Source organism: Pipra filicauda, unplaced genomic scaffold (genome assembly GCF_003945595.2).
Source record: "Pipra filicauda isolate LSUMZ 115617 unplaced genomic scaffold, ASM394559v2 scaffold285_size1263560_pilon, whole genome shotgun sequence".
Taxonomy (NCBI): Eukaryota; Metazoa; Chordata; class Aves; order Passeriformes; family Pipridae; genus Pipra; species Pipra filicauda.
In genome coordinates this window covers 135,653-159,363 of record NW_024104404.1, presented here as the reverse complement: position 1 = coordinate 159,363, position 23,711 = coordinate 135,653, and the positions used below count along the sequence as shown (strand labels likewise).

General features: G+C 51.9%; 1 protein-coding gene across 1 annotated transcript; it reads right to left on the bottom strand.

The window, feature by feature from the left end:
* Positions 1-638: 638 nt before the first annotated feature.
* Positions 639-23,472, bottom strand: TMPRSS9 (transmembrane serine protease 9). The gene is made up of 19 exons (XM_027724553.2): positions 23,402-23,472; positions 16,215-16,365; positions 14,161-14,288; positions 13,631-13,698; positions 13,029-13,204; positions 11,855-11,899; positions 10,736-10,907; positions 10,252-10,526; positions 9,951-10,087; positions 8,441-8,753; positions 7,443-7,614; positions 5,824-6,095; positions 5,002-5,138; positions 4,091-4,448; positions 3,887-4,003; positions 3,065-3,236; positions 2,474-2,739; positions 1,806-1,942; positions 639-1,333 (listed from the first exon to the last, which is right to left on the bottom strand). The coding sequence occupies exons 2-19, from the start codon at positions 16,348-16,350 to the stop codon at positions 1,172-1,174; spliced, it is 3,243 nt and encodes a 1,080-aa protein (XP_027580354.1). The 5' UTR covers positions 16,351-16,365; positions 23,402-23,472; the 3' UTR covers positions 639-1,171.
* Between the last annotated feature and the right edge of the window lie 239 nt (positions 23,473-23,711).

Below are 23,711 nucleotides of genomic sequence, written 5' to 3'. Positions count from 1 at the left end.
TGTGCAGCAGTCCCATCCCACTTCATTCATGGGACCATCCCACAAGTGTTGCAGCCATGGATCTGGACCCATGTGGAGCTCAGCCATGCCTGGAAGCCAGGTCTCCCACCTTGCTGGTGCTCTGGCTGGGAAGGTGGTGGATCTCACTGCCAGCTGGGTTGAGACAGAAGAAACCTCTTGCTATGCCCAGATGCAGAGCTTAAGCACCAAAAATGAGGAAGGGGTCTGGGTTACAAGCAGCTGTTCAGTTTTGGTGGCTGAATCTATGGGGAGATGTCTAAGTCTGCCCAAGACTTGGCACATGAGCTCTGCGGCAGTTTTTTTTCTTATGAACAAAGTTGTCTGCCTGTCATATGCTGGCTGGTGGGACCTGACCTCCTACTGAAGGAGTTATATCCTTGCACCCTATGTCAGCACTTTGAATTTTTCCCACCTAGCTTAACCAGAGCAGTGGTCTGTATGACCATGCCTTAATCAGTTTAATCACCTGTTCCCTGGTGCAAAAGGAGCTGGGGGGAGGTTGGGTGGGTGGGGGTGTATGGAGGGTGTAGAGAAGCCTGTCTTGATCCTCTAGTACAGATCAGGGCCTTTGCAGTCTGAACTCCAAGCGTTTCAGTCCTGTCTTCTCTTGGGATCAAGAAGGTCATCACTGAGCTCTCAGGCACTGAGTGAAAACAGCAGCACACCCTTCCCAAAAGCCACTGCACAGCACAACAGCTCCATCAAGGCAGTGAGGTCTGAGGCTTCTGCAAGGGCATAACTTTGGGCTGGGACGAAGTTCACCAGTCTCTTGGCTTGGCTTTGGGATGACAGATCATAGGGAGAGGTCAGCCAAACTCCATGAATATCTGCCAGATGTTTTCGGGCACCCCTCCAACTAGAAAGGTCATGTTTTAATGCGTAGGATGTTTGGCCAGGTCTTAAGTTGGGACAGGCCTCATTTATTTATGGAAAATGTCTAGAATTTGTACCTTTCTATGCAAAGCAGTTATCAAATGCCCTGGTGTGTCACAACCAGCGGGTCACACAACGCTGGCACGTGCTTAATACCTGCAAGGCCATCTTCACCCCTTTGCAACATCACAAAAATGTACAATAGCTGAGGGATTAGTGCCTCCTCTGGCAGTTACTCCTCTCATTCGTTGCCTTCCCTGAGTGGTGAAATGCAGTTTCAGAGCTTGAGGTTCTGCGCAATCCAGCCCTGGACAGCTGTGACTTTGGTGTAGACACCAGGGAAGTATGGCCTGGCACAGCCATAGCCCCAGCTTGTGATTCCTGCTAGAAACCACTTCCCTGAGGGTTCTTTACATGCCAGAGGCCCGCCTGCATCGCCCTGCAGAGAGAGGAAAAGGGTACAGTATCAAGCCAGAGGTAGCCCAGCTCCCCCAGCTTTGAGATGTTCTTTCTCTCTGGGACATGGGCATTTGCTCTCCTGCTCCCCACTTCCCCAGGAGCCACATTCCAAGCTAGAGGACTGCTCAGTGATGTGCCTGCATGAACAATGTGAGGTTGGGGTTCTGGAACGTGGAAGAGTGTGTTTGGAGGTACAATAGGATCATGGAATAGGCTCCAAGGTATCCCCGTGGTCCTTTGCTTGGCATTACCTCTCTGTGTGTTTCCCTGACCTGTCATGGGTTGGTGTATGCATGAGGTGTATGCAGGATGGACGTGGATAAAGGCAACAGCCATGATGGATGGACAGACAGCTGAGCTGGGGGAGGCAGGGCCCTCCTGAGAGAATGTAGCCTGGGGACTTGGCACGAACTTGCTCTGTCCCAGCAGCAGTGTTTGCTGCTCTCACTCACTGAACAACTGTCGACGGTGCCCTGTGGGAAACCAGCACACACCATCCTGCTGCTGATCTGGACAGGGTAGAACTTTTTGCAGGCCTGGTCTCCGATCATGTTCACTGCTGCTTTCTGCAGATGCTTTGACATGAGACCTGAGGAGACAAGTATTGATGTTAAAGGGGCGCAGAGCACGTGAGAAGCAGAAGCGTGTGTAGCAGTGGGGTCTCTGCAGCCTTACTTGCTGGCCAGAGGGAGAGACCTGCTCTGGGAAAGTCAGTCAGGCCTGGTTCCTCCCCAGCAGAGCAAGCACAGAAAGGTCCCTTGAGCGTGTACTTTGTCCAGCAGCTCAGCTGACCAGATACAAATGGCACTGGGTCCTTGTGCTGCAGGAGCAGAGCTGGAGCAGCTGCTGTGGGCATGGGGAGTGTAGTGGCTGGCATGTAGAAAGCTTGGGAAGGCTCCAAGAGGGCAGAGGTGTGGCTAAATGGACGAGTACAGTGCATGGTGGCAGGGGAGGAGATGGTAGTGATACCAGGCCTTGCCCAGCTTGGTGTTCCCTGCAGGGTCCGGCCTGGCCTGGGGAGTGCTTGGGACAGTGGTGTTTGGAACTGTAGGCATTGAAGCGTGCAAGGTAGTGGCCACTGTGGCCATCATGGATGTGAGGGGGCCCTCTCAACCAGTACCTCCTTCCTTCGTGGAGCCCCAGCCTGTGATGAAGCATCTGGCCCCTTCATGGAAGATGTGAGAACTGTCTGGGAGACATATGGGTCTGATGGTGTTGCTGAACTTGACAGGTGTGCTCAGCTCTAGCAGTGCCACATCATAGTCCAGGCTGTAGATGTTGTAAAAAGGGTGCTTGTAGATACGGAATATTTTCTCCATTTTGCCATCGATGCCACTCAGGAAGGGTGTTCCTAGAAAGGCCACCCACATTTTGGGGTCACTGTAACTGCAGAAAGACAGCAAACCTGGCTGTTAGGAGCATGGCCTCACAAGGAGGGCCATTCCTCCTCTTGTGGGGCTGGGATGCACTATGGCCACACCTTGTGAGGGCAGGGCCCCTGTCTCCAGCACACTGGGCACACCCAGGTTTTGCTCCACTCATTCTTCTTCCCACTTACCTGTAGGGGCACACCTGTGATAGGGGCCGTGTGCCTCTCAGGGGGCACAGCATCCCAGCCACGGTGCTGGACCGCCAGGGAGGGCAGGGGCAGGTGGGCTGATGGGACTGGGGCCAAGAGCCAGCTGGCTTCATTAGCCCACCTCAGACTTACATGTCAAAGCAGTGAGCTGCAGAGAGCAGCCAGCGGTCAGCAATGAGGACAGCCCCGCACTTGTGCTCCTTCCGCCGCAGCCACAGACTGACTTGCCAGGGCCACTCCCCTCGAGCTGCACTGCTGCCACCCACGATCTTGCTGAAGGCCAGAGCAGTTGTTTGGCCACAGTCTGGGACAGAGGAAGAAGCACCGTGGTTTTAAATAAACATAAGTGAAAAGGGGTGTCTGCCTGCCTTCCACAGCCCCTGCCGTGGGACAGCCTTCGGGGGGGTGTGTGTGCACAGGGCAGCAGGATGTGATGAATTCCATTCACCCAGCTGAAGCAAGGCTTGGCAGACAGGGTATGGTTTGTGAAATTGTTATCACAGATCACACCTTCCAGGGCTGTGGTATGTGAGGAGGGAACATTTGGATGGACTGGCTGAGCTATCACACAGCAAGGAATGTGCAGACCAAGGAGCAGTCCCAGGGATGACATTTTCTGGGCTGCCATGTTGTGCAGAGTTGTCTTGCCACCTTTGTGCTACCAGACTGACTGGCCAGAAGGCTGGTGTGCTGGAAATGGTTTCTAATATTTGTAGCAGAGGAAAAGAGGCCACATCATCTGGCAGAAAATTTGGACCCTGCTCATCCAGCTTTATCTTGGTTTAGATTCTGGCAGAATAAGTAGGACCTGGACTACAGTGGGCTGGCCCAGGCCCCCAGTGTCCAGTGTGGGGCCCAGGACAGCCAGTGTGGATGTGGTGGGGGTTGCACTGGGGAGTCTGGGCCGTGTAGACCATGGCTGGCAGCAGCCACGGGCTGCAGAGCAGGACTCACCGCAGTTGCGCTCGTCGAAGCCGTTGCTGCAGTCCACAACACCATCACATTCAGGATTTTCTTTTCCAATACACACCTTGCTGGAACACTTGAAGGTGAAGCTGGTACAAGGCACCACTGGAAGGGAATAACCCATGGCCTGCTCAGTACTCCCTGTGATGGAGCCTCCTACCAACATGTCAGTACATCTGTCATCAGCGTTACCTGGGGCTTGGGTGGGCTTGGCAGGTTCAGTTGTTCTCAGAGCTTCAGAGTTTTCACTCGTGTTTGTGCTCATCTTCGTTCCCAGGGTGGTTCTGCTGGTTGGACCTGCAACTGTTGTGCTGGGCTGGGTGAGGATGGCTGTGCTGGAAGTTCTGGTGATGGCTGAACTGGAAGGGATGCCTGTGCCAGGACTGGGCAACTGTGAGATGGTGTCCAGGATCCAGTCCGTGAGTTTGGTAATTCTGGAGTACACACCAGGTTTCATAGCCTGGGCACAACCATATCCCCAGCTCACAATGCCAGCCAGGTAAAACACTCCTGGGGTCACCTCACAGGCCAAGGGCCCACCTGAATCTCCCTGCAGAAGAAGCAAGGCAATGGCTGCTCAGTACAGTCTCCCCCAGACAGGTCTACAAGGAGCTGCCCCTCAGCCACACCAGGAGCATTTAGCTACCCCCAGCTCTTCTTTCTTCAGCCTTGGGTCTGTCTGCTGCCATGCAGTGTGTGTGCAAGGCACAGGTCAGACACTGAAGGTGGGGTCAGTGGCTCAACCTGGCTGCACAGATACGAGTGGCATTTGTCCTGAAAGCTCATAGCTCCTGTCAGCACCGCTCCACAGCCACCACCAACTGCCCAGGTCTCACTGCCACTGGAGGAGACCTGCTTCGTCCAGCATTCATCTGGCCAGACAGAGCAGTGGGACGTTGGTTTAAGTCGTTCTCAACTTGGTGGAGCTTTATACAGTTTTCTAAATCTCCAAGGTACGCACTGGGTTTTTTGTGCTTAGGTGTATGTGAATTGCACAGCCTGGCCACAGCAGCCTCAGTAAATATTTCACAAGGATCTGCTGAAGGCAGAGTTAGCCCAGCTTTCTGAACAGTCCGCAGAGTAGAGAAATCCCACACTCTTACCTGGCATGAGTCTACCATCCCCTCCAGGAAGCCAGCACAGATCATTCGGTCAGTGAGGGAGAAGTTGTAGAGGAAGTCGCAGGTGTTCTGGTCTATGATGGCCACAGAGGCTTTCTGCAGGATCTCGGGCTTGGTGGCTGCATGAAAAACATGGGATTAGTGAGTGCAGCAGAGGAAAGTGGGAACTAATGAATTTTAGGCTGACAACACAAATTTTGGGAAAACAGGCTCTAATCCCACATGAGAACTGAGTCCTATATGACCTATTTTCTCAGCAACCCTGAAGCCTCCTGGCTCGCCCCAGGGTACAGTTCTGTGTCTGTGCTAAGGATCCTGCACCCAGCTGTGTCCCGTGGTCCTGACAGCTTGTGGGTTCCTGGTCAGCTGGGCTTCTTTGGTAGCACACGTGCCACTCTCAGGCCTTCTCCCTACAGTGGGATCTTTGCTTTTTCCAATTGCTTGGAACATCTCTGTGACTGAGCGTGGCTGCTGTGGCTGACAGACCGTCCTGCCAGAGCTGCAGCAGGCCCTGAGCCAGTGCCTGACTCTTGCTTGGCATGGTAGAGCTACTGAGAGGAGCCCAGCAGGTTTCTCCTGGTTCCCACCAAGCTGCTCTCTCAATTTTCGTGTTTGCTGGTGACTCCTAAATAACTGTGGTTTAAGGTAATGCTCTGGGTGCCTTTGTTCTTGCTTATTCTTGTGTTTCTGTCAGTTCCTGACTGTCCCCATTGCTGTCCCCTGTCCTGGATTGTGGGTCACAGTGGCACAGGCTTTGCTGCTCAGGGTGTCACTGCCCCAGGGCACAGCAGCATCACTGCTTACCATTCCCTTCCTGGAGGTCTCCCCACCCAGAAATGAGGCATTTCTTGCCAACAGGAAACTTCTGCCCAGCAAGTGGGAGGCACAGAGGCTGGATGTATTTGTTGAAGACAAGAGGTCTTGCCAGCTCGAGTACAGCCACATCAAAGTCCAGAATCATGGGGCTGAAGAGGGGGTGTGGGATCACTCTGGTTACATTGACTTTCACTGCATTCTCGTCTGTTCCATTTAGTGATGTTGTTCCCATGTAGGCTTCAATCTCTTCTGGATTTGTCCTGCAAATACATAATTCTGAACATGCATGCTCACACACAGATGATTGCAGACAGTTTTACATGATCAGCACACAGCAGAGCAGCCCTACTAAGTCAGGCCCAAAGAACAGTTGCCAACAGTGGCAGCTGTTGGATATCTCCTGAAAGCAAATGAACATGCAGTAATAATCCTCTCCTTACCTGAAATTTATGATTTTAGGACTGTTCTGGTACACAGGTTGTGTCTCTGTATTCAGTAGGTCTTGATGGATTTTGGGGTTTTATTTGGATTTTTCTAAAGTTGTGTTTTATTTTTTTTTCACCCTATGTGAATTTTAAATATTCAGCTTAATGACATTTATTAAGAACTGCTTCCTTTTGATTGTTTTCCACCTGCTTTTGGTGGGTTTGACTCTTAAAGAAAGAGTCAAAAGGCGTTCCCTAATTGTACCCTTCATCACTGCACAGTCCCATCACACTTTCCCTTCCCACCAGTTGTTTTTTTCCCAGGTCTAGTCTGATCTATTGTGCCTTGCTGGTTATGATGCTGTTCCACACCCAGCTCATCCCCGAGCCTTGTGTTCACCTTCCCACAGTGTTACTCCAGCCCTGTGTGGAGGTTGGTGTGCTGTGGATTACCACCACCATCCTGCTCATCTCCCTCGTTCTTCTCACTGTTACTGCATTCCTGTGCTCTTTAATCACCCCTGCCCACAGCACTGCTGCTCTCAGGGCAGTATCTGAATGTTTCTGACCTCTTATTTTGAATGGCAACACTCAGATGGAGATGGATGAAGATAGCTGATGGAGACCCACCCTTGTCCACAGACAGACAGCACTGCTGGTTTTGCTGTTTGCCTCCTTTCACACCTTACATTTCACTCACTGCTTTATTGCCCAGCTGTTTAATGCATGAGATTGTCTTGAAATCCTTCTCAGTTAGTTCCCCACCCTTTCTGCCTTCAGGAATTTATTCCAGACAAACGTTATCCTCTTGCTACTCATTTCTTTATCTAGGCTACTTACAAATCTGGGCTTAGGCTCTTGCAGAACAGAACACACCATTTTCCCTTTACCAGCTGACCACGTGTCTCTGTTTTGTATATTACAGACAATTTTTAAGGTTAAATTTATTAAAGAAACTCTTGTGGCATCTGTCCTTTTCCACCCCCTCTTAGATGTGTTGTCCTTGCTCCCTGCCCAAGCTGGGGTAAACTCCTCTCTGCATCATCCCAACCTCCCCACAGAACCCCTTATCCTATGAATCTCTAGTTATAGCAAAAATTAATGTCTTGTTTTGTGGCTCCAGTGCCACGCTGTGGTTTTGGCAGCACAGCTCTGTGGGGAAGGGCAGGGATGGGCTCTTACTCGTTGAAGCAGTGAGCTGCTGACAGCAGCCAGCGGTCCCCGATGATGGTGGCTCCACAGAAGTGCCTCGAGTCCTCTTTTAGGCTGACTTGCCAGGGGATCTCTCCTCTGGAAGCATCTGTTCCTCCCACGATCTTGCTGGGTTTGGAGAACCCAGGTCGTCCTCCACACTCTGAACAAAGTCAAAGCATGACTTGTGAGTACTCCTAGCAGAAGACAAGCAAGGAGAGATTTTTGCTCTCTCTAACCAGTAAGTCTGAGCAGGGACAGGTCAGGGCTGAGGTGTGAGGATCTACCCAAGCCCTGTCTGCTGATCATGGCAGGGCCCCATGGTGGCTGTTTTCACCTGGGCTTTCACACTAACTGCTGTTCTGTATCTTGCTCTTGGCAAATCCTCAATCCTGGGCCTTTCTCAAAGGCAGAGTGATCAGCAGCTCTGTGCCTCTTAGCCTTGCCATTACAGATAAAAACTTAATCCTAAATGTAGAAAAATACCTTACATCTGCATCTCCCTGCAGAGCTGCTGGGGGCTCTTGGAGCAGACAGGTCATCCTACAGACACCTGCCCTCCTTCCCTGCAGGGAGGAGATCTGTGTCTGCTGTGAAGGTGCAGCCACCAACTTTGAGCTGTGGGGAGATCCACAGGTGGCAAACAAAAGTCAGTGGTCAACAGGAAAATACTGTCAGACACTGCTGTGCCTTAGTGCCCTGTCCTGGACTTGCTGGAGCAGACGAGTCACTCAGATGAGATTGCACAGTCATACAAGCACAGGAACTGCATGGAACTGCACAGGTACTGAGTGACTTTGCCAGGCTGCTCTGGTCTGAGCTGGGACAGCCACACAGTGTCACATGTGCCTTGGCCTTAGTCCTTAGGCAAGGGTTGTGGGACTCACCCTACAGAAAGTCAGCTCAGCTCAGCAAAAGAAGGAACCTGGCATCTGGAGCTGTATCTGCCACTCTTCCTGCCAAGGTGCACCACTCATGGGTGCTCATACCTTGTGGTCTCCCTGCAGTCACTGGCCTGCTGGCAGCTGGGGCTGGTGAGGTGGTGGGGGTTCCTCTGGTGGTGTTGAGCTCTTCAGCACTGACCACATTACTGTTGGCACTGGAGTGTATTGGAGGGGCAATGTGGGCTGTGGAGCTGGGGAAGGCAGAAATAGCATCCAAGATCCAGTCTCTGAGTTTGGTAACACGTGTGTAAACCCCAGGCCTCCTGGCTTCAGCACATCCAATCCCCCAGCTCACGATTCCCGCCAGGAAAAACCTGCCAGATGGTTCTTGGCAAACCAAGGGCCCACCAGAGTCACCCTGCAAGAGAAGCCAGATGGTGAGCTCTCCCTGGGGATGCACTGAGCTCTCCCTGGCCACCCTCAGCATCCCTCTGCCAGCTGGGGTCTCTCTGTCCCTCTGTATCTCATCTCACTTCATATTTGCTCCAACCTGGTGATGACTGGAGCATCTCCTGTGCTGGCCTTGGGCTGCTCCTCCATGTGGGCACACTGTCCTTCTATTAAGTAGTAGCCTTGTGCCATTGATATGCCAGAAGAGCACAGGGACATCCTCTATAAAATAAAGGGTTTGGCATTTCTACTGCTTTAATCATTCATTAAATTGTTGCTCTTAAAGGTTAAGCCCAGCAGCCCGTACACAGACAGATGATGGGTGTTCATTGCCTGATACACAGCCCAGGGTGACCATGCTAATCTTTGCATCAGGTTTTCTTGACTTGGCCTGTGGTTCCCTGGTCAATTCTTTGTTATTGTGGGGCCCTGAGAGTGTCACTGATGGACATGTGGTGTCTGTGAAGCTGGCAGTGCCTTCTGGGGGTGACACTGCTCTAGATCAATAATGAATAACCAGATGGGTCATGTTGCTCATCCATCCTTGGATCTTCCATTGTAGGCCCCTTCTCTGGTGTTTGTGTTGTATTTGGTCCAGGAATATGAAGCACTACCACCAGAGCAGTGCAGTTTTGCTCAGCTGGTGGCTGCAGGTTTGAATAGCTCTGCCAAGCCACAGGGACAGCTCTAGAAATCACAGCCCTCCTCCCACATCACAGTTCTCCTCTCTCCACTGTGAAAGGCAGGACTGTCTCCAGGTGCCCACTTGCAGTTCCAGGCTGGATAAAGGCTAACTAAAGAAAACACTCTGTTGTTCACCAAAAACTGTTGTGTATATTTTAGTTTCCAGTGCTGCCCTTTGCCATCTGGATTTTGATCCAAGGACCTGCCTGGTACATTGGTAGGACCAGCCCTGATTACAGCTCGGGAAGTAGAGAAAAATAGTTAATTATCCAAAAGATTAATCAGCAATGCCCTCCTCTAAGCACTAGAGAACATCCTCATTTGTGCAGTCCCTGATCTTGGGTCCAAGGCACAGCCTCAAACCTCAGGGGGGGAACCATGACCACAGTGTCAGATCTGCTTCTTGAAGTGTCCCTTGGTGCATACTGAGAGGAAAAGACTTCTGTGGGGAGCTGTGCCAGCTTCCCTGAGCAAAGCTTACCTGGCAGGAGTCAACCTTCCCCTCCAGGTAGCCAGCACACATCATCCTGTCTGTGAGGACGTGGCTGTAGAGGCTGGAGCACAGGTTCTGGTCCAGCAGCTCCACTGTTGCTTTCTGCAGGAACTCGGGTTTCACCACTGAACGAGAGAGACACGGCTGTGAGCTCAGCTCAGGGAGCCCTGCAGGGGACCAGCAGCCCCAGGTACAGCCATCCCAGCTGCCCTGAGTTCCCCTCCCTGGGGCCTCCTGCCCCACTCACACCCCACCGTGTCTCCTCTGCTCCCTGCCCCGCTTTGCTTACAGAAATCCTCCTTGAGGTAGCCCCAGCCAGAGATGAGGCACTTCTTGCTGGTTGGGAAGTGATGGCCTGCGTCTGGCAGGCACACGGGCTGGATGTACTTGGTGAAGGTGACAGGTCTCTTGAGCTCCAGCACAGCCACATCATAGTCAGCTGTGTCGGCGTTGTAGGAGGGGTGTGGGATGATCTGTGCAATGTCCATTTTCACTGCGCTGCTGTCGGAGCCTCTGAGGGAGGTGGTCCCTGTGTAAGCTGCCCACATGGCTGGGTCCTGAAACCTGGAGGAGACACGGCAGGGACTGTGTGAGCCTGCAGACACAGCACTGTCCTGCAGACCCCAGCTGCCTCCTGCCCATCCTGCCGTCCACTGGGGGAGTGATGGAAACTCCCCATGCTCCCCGTGAGGGAAACCATGGGGCAGTGTGGTGCAGAGATGGCAGGTTTGGAAAGGAGAGGGAGGGAGGGAGATGGCGTGACTAGAACTTACTCAGTAAAGCAGTGAGCAGCAGACACCAGCCACTTCTCCGTGAGGATTGCAGCACCACAGAAGTGCTCGTTGTTCTCTCGCAGGCTGACCTGCCATGGGAACTCCCCTCTGGACGCCTCTGAACCTCCAACTATCCTGCTGGCAGTCTGCATGGCAGGGCGGCTCCCACAGTCTGAAAGGGATGAGAGAGCCAGTGCATCAGGATCCTGCCTCTGTGCCCCAGCACCACGGACTTGGGGGCAAGTGGGAGAAGCTGCTTCAGCTTCATGAGTGCTCCCAGCACATGCTCAAACAACAGGACAGTGCCTGGGATGTCACAGGCCAAGCTTGGAAAGAGCACTGCAAAGCACTGGCCCATCACAGCATCCTCCCTGAAACTCTTCTAGAGTGAGAAATTCTGGGGAGAAGCATCTTGACTAGTTTGACAGTCTCAGCCACTGCCTCATGATGTGCTCCCAGCAGCTCATGGGTGTTGTCCATCATGTGGCCCATGTGGCTCTTGTCCATCACGCCAGGCCACCAGGAGGGTGTCCCTTATCACAGTTGGTGGTGGGAGCAAGGTTTTTCTCAGGGCCCAGCTCTCCTCATCCTCACACAGGCATTTTCTATTGACTTGAAAAGTCATGCTGTGTCCTTGACTCTCCTCAGTGCCTGGAAGCCAGTGGTGTCACACCTGTCACAGTCTGCAGCAGTGCACTGTGGCCTGTCCCCCACTGTCCAGGAGACCTGCTGTGAGAGACTCACCCCAGCCCCTTCCCTCAGAGCCATCAGCACACCCTGTCTGCCTGTCACGGTTCTTTCCACACGCAGAGGGTGTTGCAGCAGGTGACTGTGTCTCCAGGGCAGCTCCCTGGGGACAGCAAGGCTTGAGTCATTCCTGTCTTCTGCAGCCCCCCCAGCAGCTCTGCCCAGGTTTCCCCAGGGGCAGCCACCACGGGGCAGTGTCCTTGTCACTCTGCTCCCTGGCAGGGCTGGAGCAGAGCAGAGCTGCAGCTCTTGCTGAGCTTGCAGGGCCCTGGGCCACCAGGTTATGAACAAGATATCTGCATCCAGGCTGCTGGTGAGGAGGAGGAGGAGGCTGCAGAGTGCAGGTTGCTCTTCCTGCTGCCTGGCTCTTACCTGATTTCAGTCCAGATCTGTGGGGAGAAGAAACCTTGCTGGGACCTGTGACAAAGCAGAAGGAATAGGAATCAAAAAGGGCAGCCCAGGAGCTTTGGGGACTGTGCTGTTCCCAGACTGGGGCTGCTGCAGGCTCTGCTGCATCATCGTTCTCCTGCCTTTCCCTGCCCCATGGCCAGTGTGAGCTCCTGGCCTGGGTCCCTGCTGGGGAACCCTGCTCAGCCATGGGACAGGGGAGGAGCAGCCACCTACAGCTCTGTGGGCTTTGGGTGATTCCTGGTACAGGGATGAATTCCCAAAAGCAGTGAGCTGCCTCCTAGGAGCAGACTCCAGGTCTGAACCTATGCAGGACCGTTGCCTAAAGCCAAGGGGAGTCTGTGCACCCTCCACCTGGGCTGCACAAGGCTCCTGAAGATCCAGGGATCCTGCCCATTGTGGCAGAGGGAGCTGCAGAGGAGCCCACTCCTTCATGTTTCCCAGGCACATGTTTTTTTAAATCTGCTGGACATGAAGTCCTACAGTCACAGGCAACTCCACAGTTGCTGAAGGGAAGGAGAATTTCTTGTCAGGTGGTTGCAGAGAGTAATTCAAATATGAGAAATATCTACCTAAGCTGTAATTATTGCTACAACTCCGAGGGCTGCCTAAGGACTGCTGTGCACTTGCAGGTACAGACAGCTCAGCAATTAGCCTCCCAGAGCTCAATCCCCTGTCCCTTAGGCTGGTTCTGGGTGCTGCAAGAAAAGCCAAAGAAACTGCAATTTATACTTTAGGCTCTGTAGTTGCTGTGAGCCCCTCAAGCTGCTCTTGCAGGGCAGAGCATTAGTGCTGGAGAGGTATTTGGGTATCAAACAAACAAATGTTTGTTTGTTTTGGGTATCAACAAACAAATGTTTGTTGAGCAGCAGGCAAGACCTAGGCTGGTCTCTGCTGCTGTGCAGTGAAGCTGGGAGCCAGGCAGAGCATTCCATTGTTTTGTTGGGTGCCTGGCAGCACCCCCATTTCCAGCATTGCTGCTGGGCATGAAGCCTCGACTGCACATCCAGAGCTGAAGCCCTGCAACAGTCTGGCTCTCTGAGACACAGGTGGTGGCTTTGCTGTGTGACCTTGGGTGGCAGCAGCCCCAGCACTGGGCACCCTGCTCTGCCTGCCTGGCAGGGTGGGAGGGCTGTACCTGTGAGAGAAGCTGAGGAGATGGTCCCGTAGGCAGCCAGGGACAGACCCTGCCTGCGCAGGGCAGCTGCCAGCCCGTGCCTCAGAGCTTCCTCCTCCAAGGTAGAGCTCAGGGGCTGGGAGTCCTGGGGGGCGAAGAAGAGGCGGAAATGGACGATCACGCTGGAGTTTCCATTCCTGCTGGGAGACAGGGAATTAACGGGGACATTAATTCTCCACAATCAGCACAGGCTCCTGTGCTCGCTGCCTACAGGGAACTGAAGGGAAACAAAACTGACTTTTAATAATGTCATTCTTAACAATTTAAGGTTTTTCTGGAGATGTTCTCTGGGTTGAAATGGTCATTTGTGTTTTTTTTCCTTTGGCCCAAAGCTGTGGTTGAACAAGCCATTTCCCTCTGCCTTTCTGACTGCGCTTCCAAATGAAAGAATCCAGAACACTGCTGCAATCCCAGAAGAAAATCCAGCCTTGATCAAAAACCAGTTTCTCTTTGTACTGGTTTTGAACAACAGCACAGGTGTGAGCTCCCCTTCTTGGTAAGGCCTGTCAGAATGCCCTGAAACATGAGCTGCAGAGTCTGCAGGGACAGCTGCCCACACTCACCTATAGCCCAGGATAGTGCAACCGGTGCAGCTCCAGTCCAGCTGGGAGTCCTGCAGACTGGACAGAAACTGCAAAGCAAAGAGTGATGGTCACACACTTACTGCACAGAAGACCCCAGGGAGGTGGGACTAGATTATGCCTGGGATTTTGCAGGGAGCTGGAGCTGTTGAAGCATCTTCTCTTGCCTCTGCAAGCAGCAGAAGCAGCCACGTCCAGCTCATGTCTAACCCTTTTCCCACCCTGGCTCAGGGCATGAGGCAGTACATCCCCTTTTTATGTTTTCCTACCTCTTTTGCAAGGAGCAGGTGTGAGCACACACCTCCCACACCACAAATGCCTCTCAGGGCCCTGACAGGGCCTCTCAAAGTGCAGCTCAGTCCCACAGTGTACCCTGCTGATGTTTAAGAAGTCCTAGTTTCCCTCCTGCCCTTGGCATCCAGATTCTGCTGAATGCAGACACTCGAGCTTGGCCCTGGTGAACCACCACAGTATTTCCCAAGTATTTTCTTGGAAAGTCCGGATCAACTCACCAGCCTCTCAAGAGCAGGTGTCAGCACCCTGTAGTACTCTGAGTTCTCCGTCTTCAAGCTGCTGTTGAACATGATCCCTTGCAGCTCCACTGTGTGCTCAAAGCTGGTCTCTCCCGGGGGATAGCAGGCTGCCAGAGAGGGACAGTGTCTGTCAGAGGCAGCTTTCCTCACTGCTTTGGAACATGGATCTCATCATGTCCTTTAAACCCCCTGGGTTTGGCAGCGTGACTGTCTCTGACCACCCCGGCTGCCTCGGGGGTGCCCCACGACCACACTGGGATACCCTGCACACCTGCAGGAACAGCATTTGGCACTGAACTAGTTTGAACTTGAAAATGGTGGATTTTTGTCAAGCTTGAAACAGTAGTTCATGAGCAGATGGGTACAGCCTGGCAATCCCAGATGGGCCCTGTCCTTGCAGAAACAGGCTGGGGAAAGGTTTGCTGGGTACTGAAACCAGCTCAGAAAGGACTGTCCAGGTGGGATCTGTCAGTCCTTTCTGGGGTGCTGACCTCAGGTGGCATCTGCCATGGGACACCAGAAGCAGCAGGAGGGAGGTGGAAGAGGCAAGGAGATGGTGGTTGTGCTCTGGAGTGGGACAGTAAAACAGGCAATGGTCGGTGGCTGCAAGAGGTTGTGATAGGTGATGGCAGGGGTGGTGAGATACAGTGACAGGAAATTTGGGAGTCACAGAGAGAGATTAGAGGATAGAATCATTGAATCATGGAATCATTTAGGTTGGAAAAGGCCTCTGAGATCATTGAGTCCAATCATTCCACCAGCACTGCCAAGCCCACCACTAAACCATGTCCCCAAGTGCCACATCTATACCTTTTAAATCCCCACGGGGATGGTGACTGGGCAACCTGTGCCAGGGCTGGATAACCCTTTCAGTGAAGGGGTTTTCCCTAATATACAGTCTGGTGCAACTTGAGATCATCTCCTCTGGTCCTGTCCCTTGTTTCCTGTGAGCAGAGCCCAACCCCTACCTGGCTGCACATTCCTGTCAGGGAGTTGTGGAGAGTGAGCAGGTTCCCCCTGAGCCCCCTTTTCTCCAGGCTGAGCTCCCTCAGCTGCTCCTCATCAGACTTGTGCTCCAGACCCTTCCCCAGCTCCACTCCCTTCCCTGGACACTCTCCAGCCCCTCAGTGTCTTGTCATGAGGGACCAAAAACTGACCCCAGGATTTGAGGTGGGGCCTCAGCAGTGCCAGCACATGGGGACAGTCACTGCCCTGGCCCTGCTGCACACACTGTGGCTGGTGCAAGCCAGATGCCAGTGGCATTCTTGGCCACCTGGGCACACCTGGCTCATGTTCAGTCACTGTCAACCAGCACCCCCAGGCCCTTCTCCACCAGGCAGTTTTCTGGCAGGACCTGGCACTTTGCCTTGTTGACCCTCACACCATTGGCCTTGGCCCATCAATCCAGCCTGCCCAGTTGCCTCTCTGGAGCCTTCCTGCCCTCCAGCAAATCAACACTCCCATCCAGCTTGGTGTCATCTGTGAACTGACTGAGGGTGCCCTCGATCCCCTCATCAAGATAATTGATAAAGATATAAAACAGGGCTGGCTCCAGAGTGGCTCTGGGGAACACCACTGGTTACCAGCCCCCAGCTGGATGTAACTCCTTTCACCACCAGCCAGACAGTTTTTACCCATTGAAGAGTGCACCTGAGCAAGCCACGAGCAGCCAGTTTCTCCAGGAGAGTGTGGTGGGAAACAGTGCAGAAGGCTTTACTGAAGTTGGGGTACACTGTATACACAGCCTTTCCCACATCTGCTAGGTGGGTCACCTTGTCATAGAAAGAGATCAGGCTGGTCAAGCAGGACAGGAATAGAGCATATGTGTCATGAGACACTGAAGATGAAGTGCTCCAAAGTCACATGTTGAGAACATGAGTTGACTACAGCCCTTGTTTGTGTGTGTACATGCAGGAACTTGACCGCATTTTGTCTTCAGCGGGAGGATTTTGAGGATTTTTGCTACGAGCAGTGCAGACCACTTCTCTTTTGGAGCTGATAAACTGAAAGAATGTACCCAGCTGCACACTCACCCAGCAGGATCCCCAGGCAGAGAGCTGTGGCACTGCCCACCACAGCAGTGGTAGCAGCAACCTTCCAACAGCAGCCTCTCAGTCTCCTTCCCTGAGTGCCTTGTCCTGGCACTTGTCCTGGCTTTGTCTGGTCCATGCTTTTTAAGCAGCTCTACAGATTAAAAAGAAGAAGAGGAAAAGTATAAGTGAGATGAAACGTGTCGTGCTGGCCACGGTTACCCCAGGAGCTTCAAACATCGCCACGAGAAGTGAAGGGATGGGTACACACTGCACTCAGGCTGCACTCTTCATGCACTGAAGATGCCCAGATGGGATATGGTGCTCCAAATGAGATCTCAAAAATGCCAAAAATAGAACAGTTATTTTGCCTTTTTTTTTTTTCTTTTTTGGTCTGCAGCCTTGCTAGTACAAGCCAGCCCGCGTTTGGCCTTTATTTGGCCAACATGAACAGTTGGGTATCAGCAGGAATGAAATAGCCTGGGATATCCATTGTGATTCCAGCAGTCATTCAGACAGGCTGGTTTTTGCAACAAGCCTGGTGAGACAAGGAGAGGCACTGATTTCCTGTGGCCCTAAAATATATTAAATAACTGGATTAATATCTCTCCCTCATAGGCAGGAAGAAGACACGTAACCCTTCCCTTCAGACTGGGCAGGATAAAGGCTGTCTCAGACAATTTGTTTTGTCAGACTGGAAATCCACAGAAGTCTGACCTTGGCCAAAGGTCCAGAGTTACTCAGTTTCAGAGTGAGTTCTTCGAGGACTCAACCTCTAGAGGTTGGGAAACTTCAGATTTACAGGTGACACCAGAAGGGTCTTGGCAAGGCACAATCTTCTCTCAAACTTACTCTGCCTTGATCCTGACAGCACCAAGAGCATAAAACCCACTCAGCTCTTCCATCCTCAGCTGCAAAGTGTGTCCTGCCAAGGGACATCTCCCCTGGTCACCTCCCACCCGCTCAGAGGGTGCTGTGAGAGGTTGGGCTGCCACAGCAGCAACTCACTGCTGCTGTAAGTCAGGCTGTGACTTCGGGGAAGCTGCAGAGGAACAGCCTTTTCTAATGTAAATGCAGCCAGCAGTGAAAGGAAGAGGGGAGGAAAGGCACCCAGGACACGGAGCAGCAGCTCCCTGTTTCAGAGGAGCTTTTCAGTGTTTTCCAAGAGGCGTCAGCAGCTCTTTAAACTGAAGCTTCTAGATAAGAGATTTTAAAAGGTCACTTCTTTGTGAGGCAACAAACAGAGGGAAAGGGGAGAGGAAGGGAGAGTCTGTCCAAGATCCCTCTTTTTTTTTCTAGCAGACCTCCAAATATTCTTTTTCAGCTGTCGCTGAGCCTGGCACAGATAGGCACTGTGGCCCCTGGTTCCTCTAACAATATCTCCATTTGACAATTCAGCTCTGGCTAAGAGGAGACAGGTAGGGAACATTTTTCTAGTGGTTCTTGTGACCTGAATACATACAGATGAGGGATCCCTCCTCCACTCTTTTCAGTAGGTTTTAGAGGCACTGCCTCTCTTGTAGTGTGCTGAATGTGGGACCTCAGAAATCTAGTCCAGGTCTGCTGACCAGGGCAACAGTGCTCTGACCATCAATGGACCTCAAAGGTAGGACAGCTGCATCTGAGAAAAAAATTAACACCACAGACAAAACTGGCTCTGGCTGGGTGTTTTTTTAACAGTACAGTCTTGGCTGCATATAAAAGTCATATTACAGTAACAGGCACTTGGAACCCTAGAAAGAAGTTTATATTAGTGATTGCAGAGGCATTTTAACTGGAAAAAATAAGAGTATTTAGAGAGCATTTTACTTCACAAAACAATCAAAACTTGTCTTTGCTCTCCCTTTTAGCACAAGGAAAGTTTACTTTCTTTTGTTGTGAGTGGTGTGAGTTAAAAAAAATAAAAGGACATATAAATGTAAAGCCCATTTTGTAAGACTGAAGTAGAGATTGTAATTTTTTTACTGAAAATAGTAAGGACTAATCTGTAAATACATAATGGAGATCTGTAGCAAGGAGCTACACACAGTGAAAAACACTGTGGCATAAAATCAGAGGAGCAAAAAGTAAATTTTTTTGGTGGGGCAGAAACTAGGAAAATATTAATAGTCAGAGGAGCATGAGTTTCCAGTAGGAATGTTGAGAAAAAAAATGATTTTTCTGTCAGCTCATAAATTGAGTGATTATAAAATACGATGCCCCTGACAGCAGGGGGTGGGGAACTCTGACCTAAGGGAGTCCTCTCTGTCCTGTCTCAGGGAGGTGTCTTTTCACTGCTCCATTTTAGCAGGGAAGGCACATCTGATGTGCTGCAGAGAGTCAGCAAGAGCTGCTCTGTGACCGGCACCACCTCCAGCTGCCCCCGAGGATCTGCTGCCGTGCTGGGAGGTGGCAGCCCCGGGTTTTGTTTTCTCTGTAGGAGTCTGGACTTTGCTCTAGGGCAGCCTTGAATCATCCCATAGGATTTCCTTGGAAGACATATTTTATTTCTCAGCTGGTTCAGATAGGTAAATTACAAAACATTAAGTAATACTGTAAAAATATTCATTTATCCAATTAGCCAAACTGTCGCTAACACCCAGCTCTTCTCGTCAAAGAGGACAAGCAGCACATGTGTGTGTGTGTGAGCACACATGAGTGTGTGAGAGCCCACGTGAGTGTTTGAGAACATGCATGTGCAGTGTGTTGGGGGCACATCATGTGCAGGAGTGACAAGGGGACAAGGCAGGGCCACCCAAGGAGGGCCACCCCTCTTGCCTGTCCATGCTGGGCACTGATCCCAGGCCTCACCCTGGGAGGTGTCTCTGTTTCACTCAGGTGATCCCAGGCCATGCACACCTGCAGGACTGGCCCAGAGCACAGTTCATCTGTTCAGCATAAATTGTGCTGGCTCCTGTTGTCAGGCAGAAACTGCCTTCTTGCAAAATGCACCAGCTCCCAGGGCTGCAGCACCACAGTGACGTCCCAGCACCGTGCTTGGGACTGCCCAGCAAAAGGGGCTGCTTTTCCTCATTTACCTTCCCATTCCCCAACCTCTTCCCTTCCACTACTTGGTACTTCTCGTCCTTCATTTCACTGTCTTTCCCTTCATGTCTTCGCCTCCTGAGTCTTTTCCTTCTGCCTTCCCAGCCCTCTCCAGCCCTCAGTCTCTCCCCCTTCAGAGGGAGACTCCTGTCTCGCACTGCACTGCCCCAGGCTCCCTCCAGCTTCTCCCCTTCCCAGTCTGTCAGCCCCTATCAGCAGCCCTCGACCACAGGGGCATGAGCTGAGCCCCCTCTCTGAACTGTTGGCCAGAGGAAAGACAGACAGGGAAAGAAACAGTGGTGACCGTGTCTTCAAAAGTCAACTTTTATCTGCATTTACAGATAACGAATACAAGGAGGCCCCAATGTCCCCTGATGGTGAGTTTGGGCTGCTCTAGGATCTTTGTGCTTCGTTTCTGTATTCCAGATGATTTTTTTGGGATGATTTTCTCCCAAACTGTGATTACAGAGGGCAGCAAATATGCTGCAACCGTTTGAGTAAGCAAGTGTTAATAAAAGCATTTGGTTTATCCCATGGTGGGGTGGTGTGGCTCTCAGCACAGCAACACTGTGTCTGCTGAGCCTCCAGGAACAGGGGCTGTAAAACTGTGTCATGGCCTAAGGTCACGCCTGTAAGTCCTCACCCAGACAGAGCCTTTGCAAAATGTGGCACAGATATGAAAAATATGCGACTTGCTGGAGGCAGAACACAAGCCCAGCAGCAGATCTACCTGCAGCCTCAGCAAATAATGAGCCTGTGGCCAAAGGCAAGTGAAGGACTACTGATTTTATCAGCAAGATAAGACTTGTGGCGCTTCAGAGGAGGAACACAGTAGAAGCAGACTATTTCTCCAGAAGGAGGTAGCCCAAAATGAGTAAGCAGACTCCAGCCTGCCTCATTTGGTGGGTTCACCACGTCTGTGTCACCAAACCATGAGCTTGAGCAGGAGAGAGAAGATGGTCATTTGCTGTAAGTGAAAGCAGAAGCATGACCAGGGGAGGTGAGAGATGTGGGTGTGCAAACAGGTCTGCTGGCAGAGTGTGGTGGGAACAGCCAATCCCAGTTAAAATGGGGTCAAAACCTTGTGATTTTTTCCTTACAGTTGGGAATTTACTTGTATAGAAATGGGGCTCACTTGTGGCACCAGCTACTGAGAGAAGGAAGGTAGGATACCTTCCTAGGGGAGTGGATTTATAACCAGCAGTACCTGTTGGGTGGTAGTGCAGTGCAAGGACATGTCAGTCTGGAGAGGCCAAGAACCATGTGCCAGTTCCCCCTTATGGCTCAGGGGTCCCTCAGAGCCACTCTGGGAGTGGGGCTCCAGAGAAAGGAATGTTGGAATTCATTCCAACACTGTTGTTTCCTGGTGTCTTCCCTTAAACCTTCTGATGAGATGCTATGCCATAAAAAAAAAGCTGAACAGATACAGGACAGAGCTCTCAGCATCAAACCCACCCCCATGACCAGCAGACACAGGTTTGGCTAACGTGGCCTTTTTGTTTCGTGTGCCATGAATGTCACTGGCCACCACACTGGTTCCTTGGGCCACCCAACACTGCATGTCTTCAATCCTTTTGCTTTAACCCATCTCCAGTTTCTGTAATGGACACGTAGAACTGTGCACGGCCCCACCTCTGTAGGTTAACATTCAGAGGGGGTTGTGCTGCATTTGAAAGACTGCACCCTACTTTCAAGCAGAAAGAAACACTGTCACCTAAGAGGCTGCAGACCCTGGACTGAGGACAGCTCTTATTACTGAGGTGAGTGAAGAGCCCCCAGACCACGTGTGGCCTGCAAGTGAGCAAATCTGAAAGTCCCTACTCACCTGCTGCCCTCTCCTTGGAGGTGCCTCTGGTTCAGCTGTAGTCCTGCTCTCAGCAAGCCCAGTGACACTGTGCTGGCCTTGTTTATTGTCCCTCTTGGTCTGCAAATGTCTCTCAATTTACAAGTAAGAAGATCCTCTTCCTGCCTGCCAGCTCAGCAGCCTCAGCTGGGGCATGACAGACAGGCTGGGCTCCCTGGTGCTGGTATTATCACTGGTAACAAAGGCTCTAACATCACTTCCACCTTGGAGACACTCAGCCCTGAGCTCTCCCTTTGGTAACAGAGTACTGGGCGGATTTGTACCTGCAATTACTTCTTAAACTTTTAGCCGTGGATTACACAATAAAATAAAGGCAACTCTCCTGCCCCCTCACTGTGCTGGACTGAAAACTCGGTACAGATAGTAAATACTGAATGCACATGGGGAGTATCCAGTAAGTCAGGAAGCCTATGTTTGCCTGGTTACTTTTCACAAGAGGAGCACTACATAATTCGATACTTTTCAGCTCATGAATGGCCAGGAAAAACTCACATGCTTAACTCATGGCATCTCCTTTAGGGACATCCACTCGCCTCCCTTGGACACTTTGCACTGGCCCAGTGCAAAGGCTGTGGAAGGAATCTTGGTCCCAATGAAGTCAGTGGACAATACTGGGACCAAAGGTTCTTCAAGGAACAGGGACTAAACTAGATGTCTTCATTTTGCAGATAGGCACATTTTATTCTTTCTTACCAGCTGACACGCATTAAAAGCAATGTGTACATTACATTTTTACCTAGCTTCAGCTGTTATTGCAGGTTGACAGGCAGGCATCAGTGTTCATGGGCACAAAACCCCCACGCTACCCTGAAACCAGTCATCTGCAATGCATGTTCCCTCAAAGGGAGAGATCACAGAGAGAAACCAGCCAGTGGTGAAAGACATCAGTCAAGCAGCGAACTCACAGCACCTGAGTCAATGGGATTTTTGTCATTAACCTCAGAGGCTGCAGAATGAAACTCTGCATGTATCAATACACAACAGTGTCACTGCTAAACTCCAGTGCTGGGGCTGTGTGACCATGCACAGCTTCGGCCCAGCCCCTCCTGTCTGAGACCATCCCCAGGCAGAGGCTGCAGGGTGTTGCCCACATGGACAGTCCAAATCCTGCACTGGGCTGTGCTGCCTTGCTTGGCACCTCACCCACAGGGACCCCTCGAGCAGGGTACAGGGGCTGTGCTGGGCTCCCTGCAGACCAGCCCCACTTGGCAGACAAGTGGGTGCAAAGCAGGGCGACTCTCAAGCCCTTTCCTTCAACCGTGGGAACAAAGCACCATCCAGCTGCAGAAACATTCATCTGAGCTCAAATGATGGTGCTGTTCCCAGCCCATGGAGGTTGCTTATAGCATTTAGGTCTGCATTACTGCCAAAGCTGTTTGTTTCCCATAAGCTACCCTGAACTTTCTTTCTAGAATATTTCGTAATTTGCTATAGCTTTTAAATAATATAGACCATTCCCTGCATTTGGTTTCCAAAGTGCTAAAGAAAATAAAATGTTTCTCCTTAACCAGTACTATCAGACAAGAGGGTCTAGAGGTCACTCTCCACTAAGGTTCATCCATTAGGTCCCATGTGTGTTTGCTGATTAACACACAGCTGGCAGAAGGGTTCAGCTTCCACAGACATTCAGTGGGGAGCCCATTTCTGTGGCCAGTGGGTTCCTTTGGTCCCAGGAGCAGAAAAAATTCCCCTCCACTCATTTGTGCAAAGTCGTCCCAACCTCCCCTGAATCATGTTAGTGTTACACGGAATTGAAAAACACTAAAAAGCACTTCAGCATCACATAATAAAAACTACTGAGCCATAAGCAAAGTAGGCTTATGTGCTGAGGAAGCACAGAAGTTGTTTCCCTCTCTTACTTTCAATACGAGGTGAGCTTAGCTGCTTTCCCCACAGGCAATTAATTCACAAACCAGCTGTTTCCTCAGAACCAGCAGAGCAAGAGGGATTTCCCCGAGCACGGGGGGAAACCCAGCAGGAGAAGCGGTTTCAAACTCCCGCTTGTCTGGAAATCTGCGGGCGCAGGCAGCAAAGCTGCTTGACCCTGATGGAGAAGCGAGGAGGAGAAGGAGGAGGAGGAGGAGAAGAACAAGAAGGAAGAGGAGGAGGAGGAGGAGGAGGAGGAGGAGGGCTGTCCGAGCCCCATCGCCGGGCAGGAGGGATCGCGGTGGTCGCGGAGCAGCACCCGCGGGTGGGTTCGGCTGTCGGGGAAGGCGCAGGTTTTCCTGTTCCCATCCGAGCCGAGAGAGCCCGGCACCTTGGAGAAAATGAAAAGAGCCCCTAAGAAGGAGCAGGGACTCACCCGCTTTGCTTTTCCCGTCGCCGCCAGGTGCTTTCCCCGGCAGCTTCTCCCCGAGCTCGCCCGGCCGGGCCCGGAGGGGGCGGTGGGAGGCACGGGGGGAGTTCGCGGCGGGGCTTAAAGGCACAGGCTGAGAGGCAGGGACGGTTCACCCTGAAGAGCTGGTTTGTCGCTTCGCTGAACTTTGGGTTTAAGCGCTTCCCCCCGCCCCTCGCTCTCCCTGCCCGCGCCGGGAACTGGAGCAGCGATGGAGCAGCTCCTGCCTCTCCCTCCCCAGCCACGGGACCTTCCCGCAGGTGGCTGTGCAGCTCCC

Coding starts and splice junctions, on each gene's coding strand:
- TMPRSS9 (XM_027724553.2), bottom strand. CDS start 16,350: ATGGACCAGACAAAGCCAGGACAAGTGCCAGGACAAGGCACTCAGGGA. Junction 8,754..9,950: donor GGAAGGTTGACTCCTGCCAG/GTAAGCTTTGCT, acceptor CTTCTCTTGCAG/GGTGACTCTGGTGGGCCCTT. Junction 1,334..1,805: donor GCACCGTCGACAGTTGTTCA/GTGAGTGAGAGC, acceptor CTCTCTCTGCAG/GGCGATGCAGGCGGGCCTCT.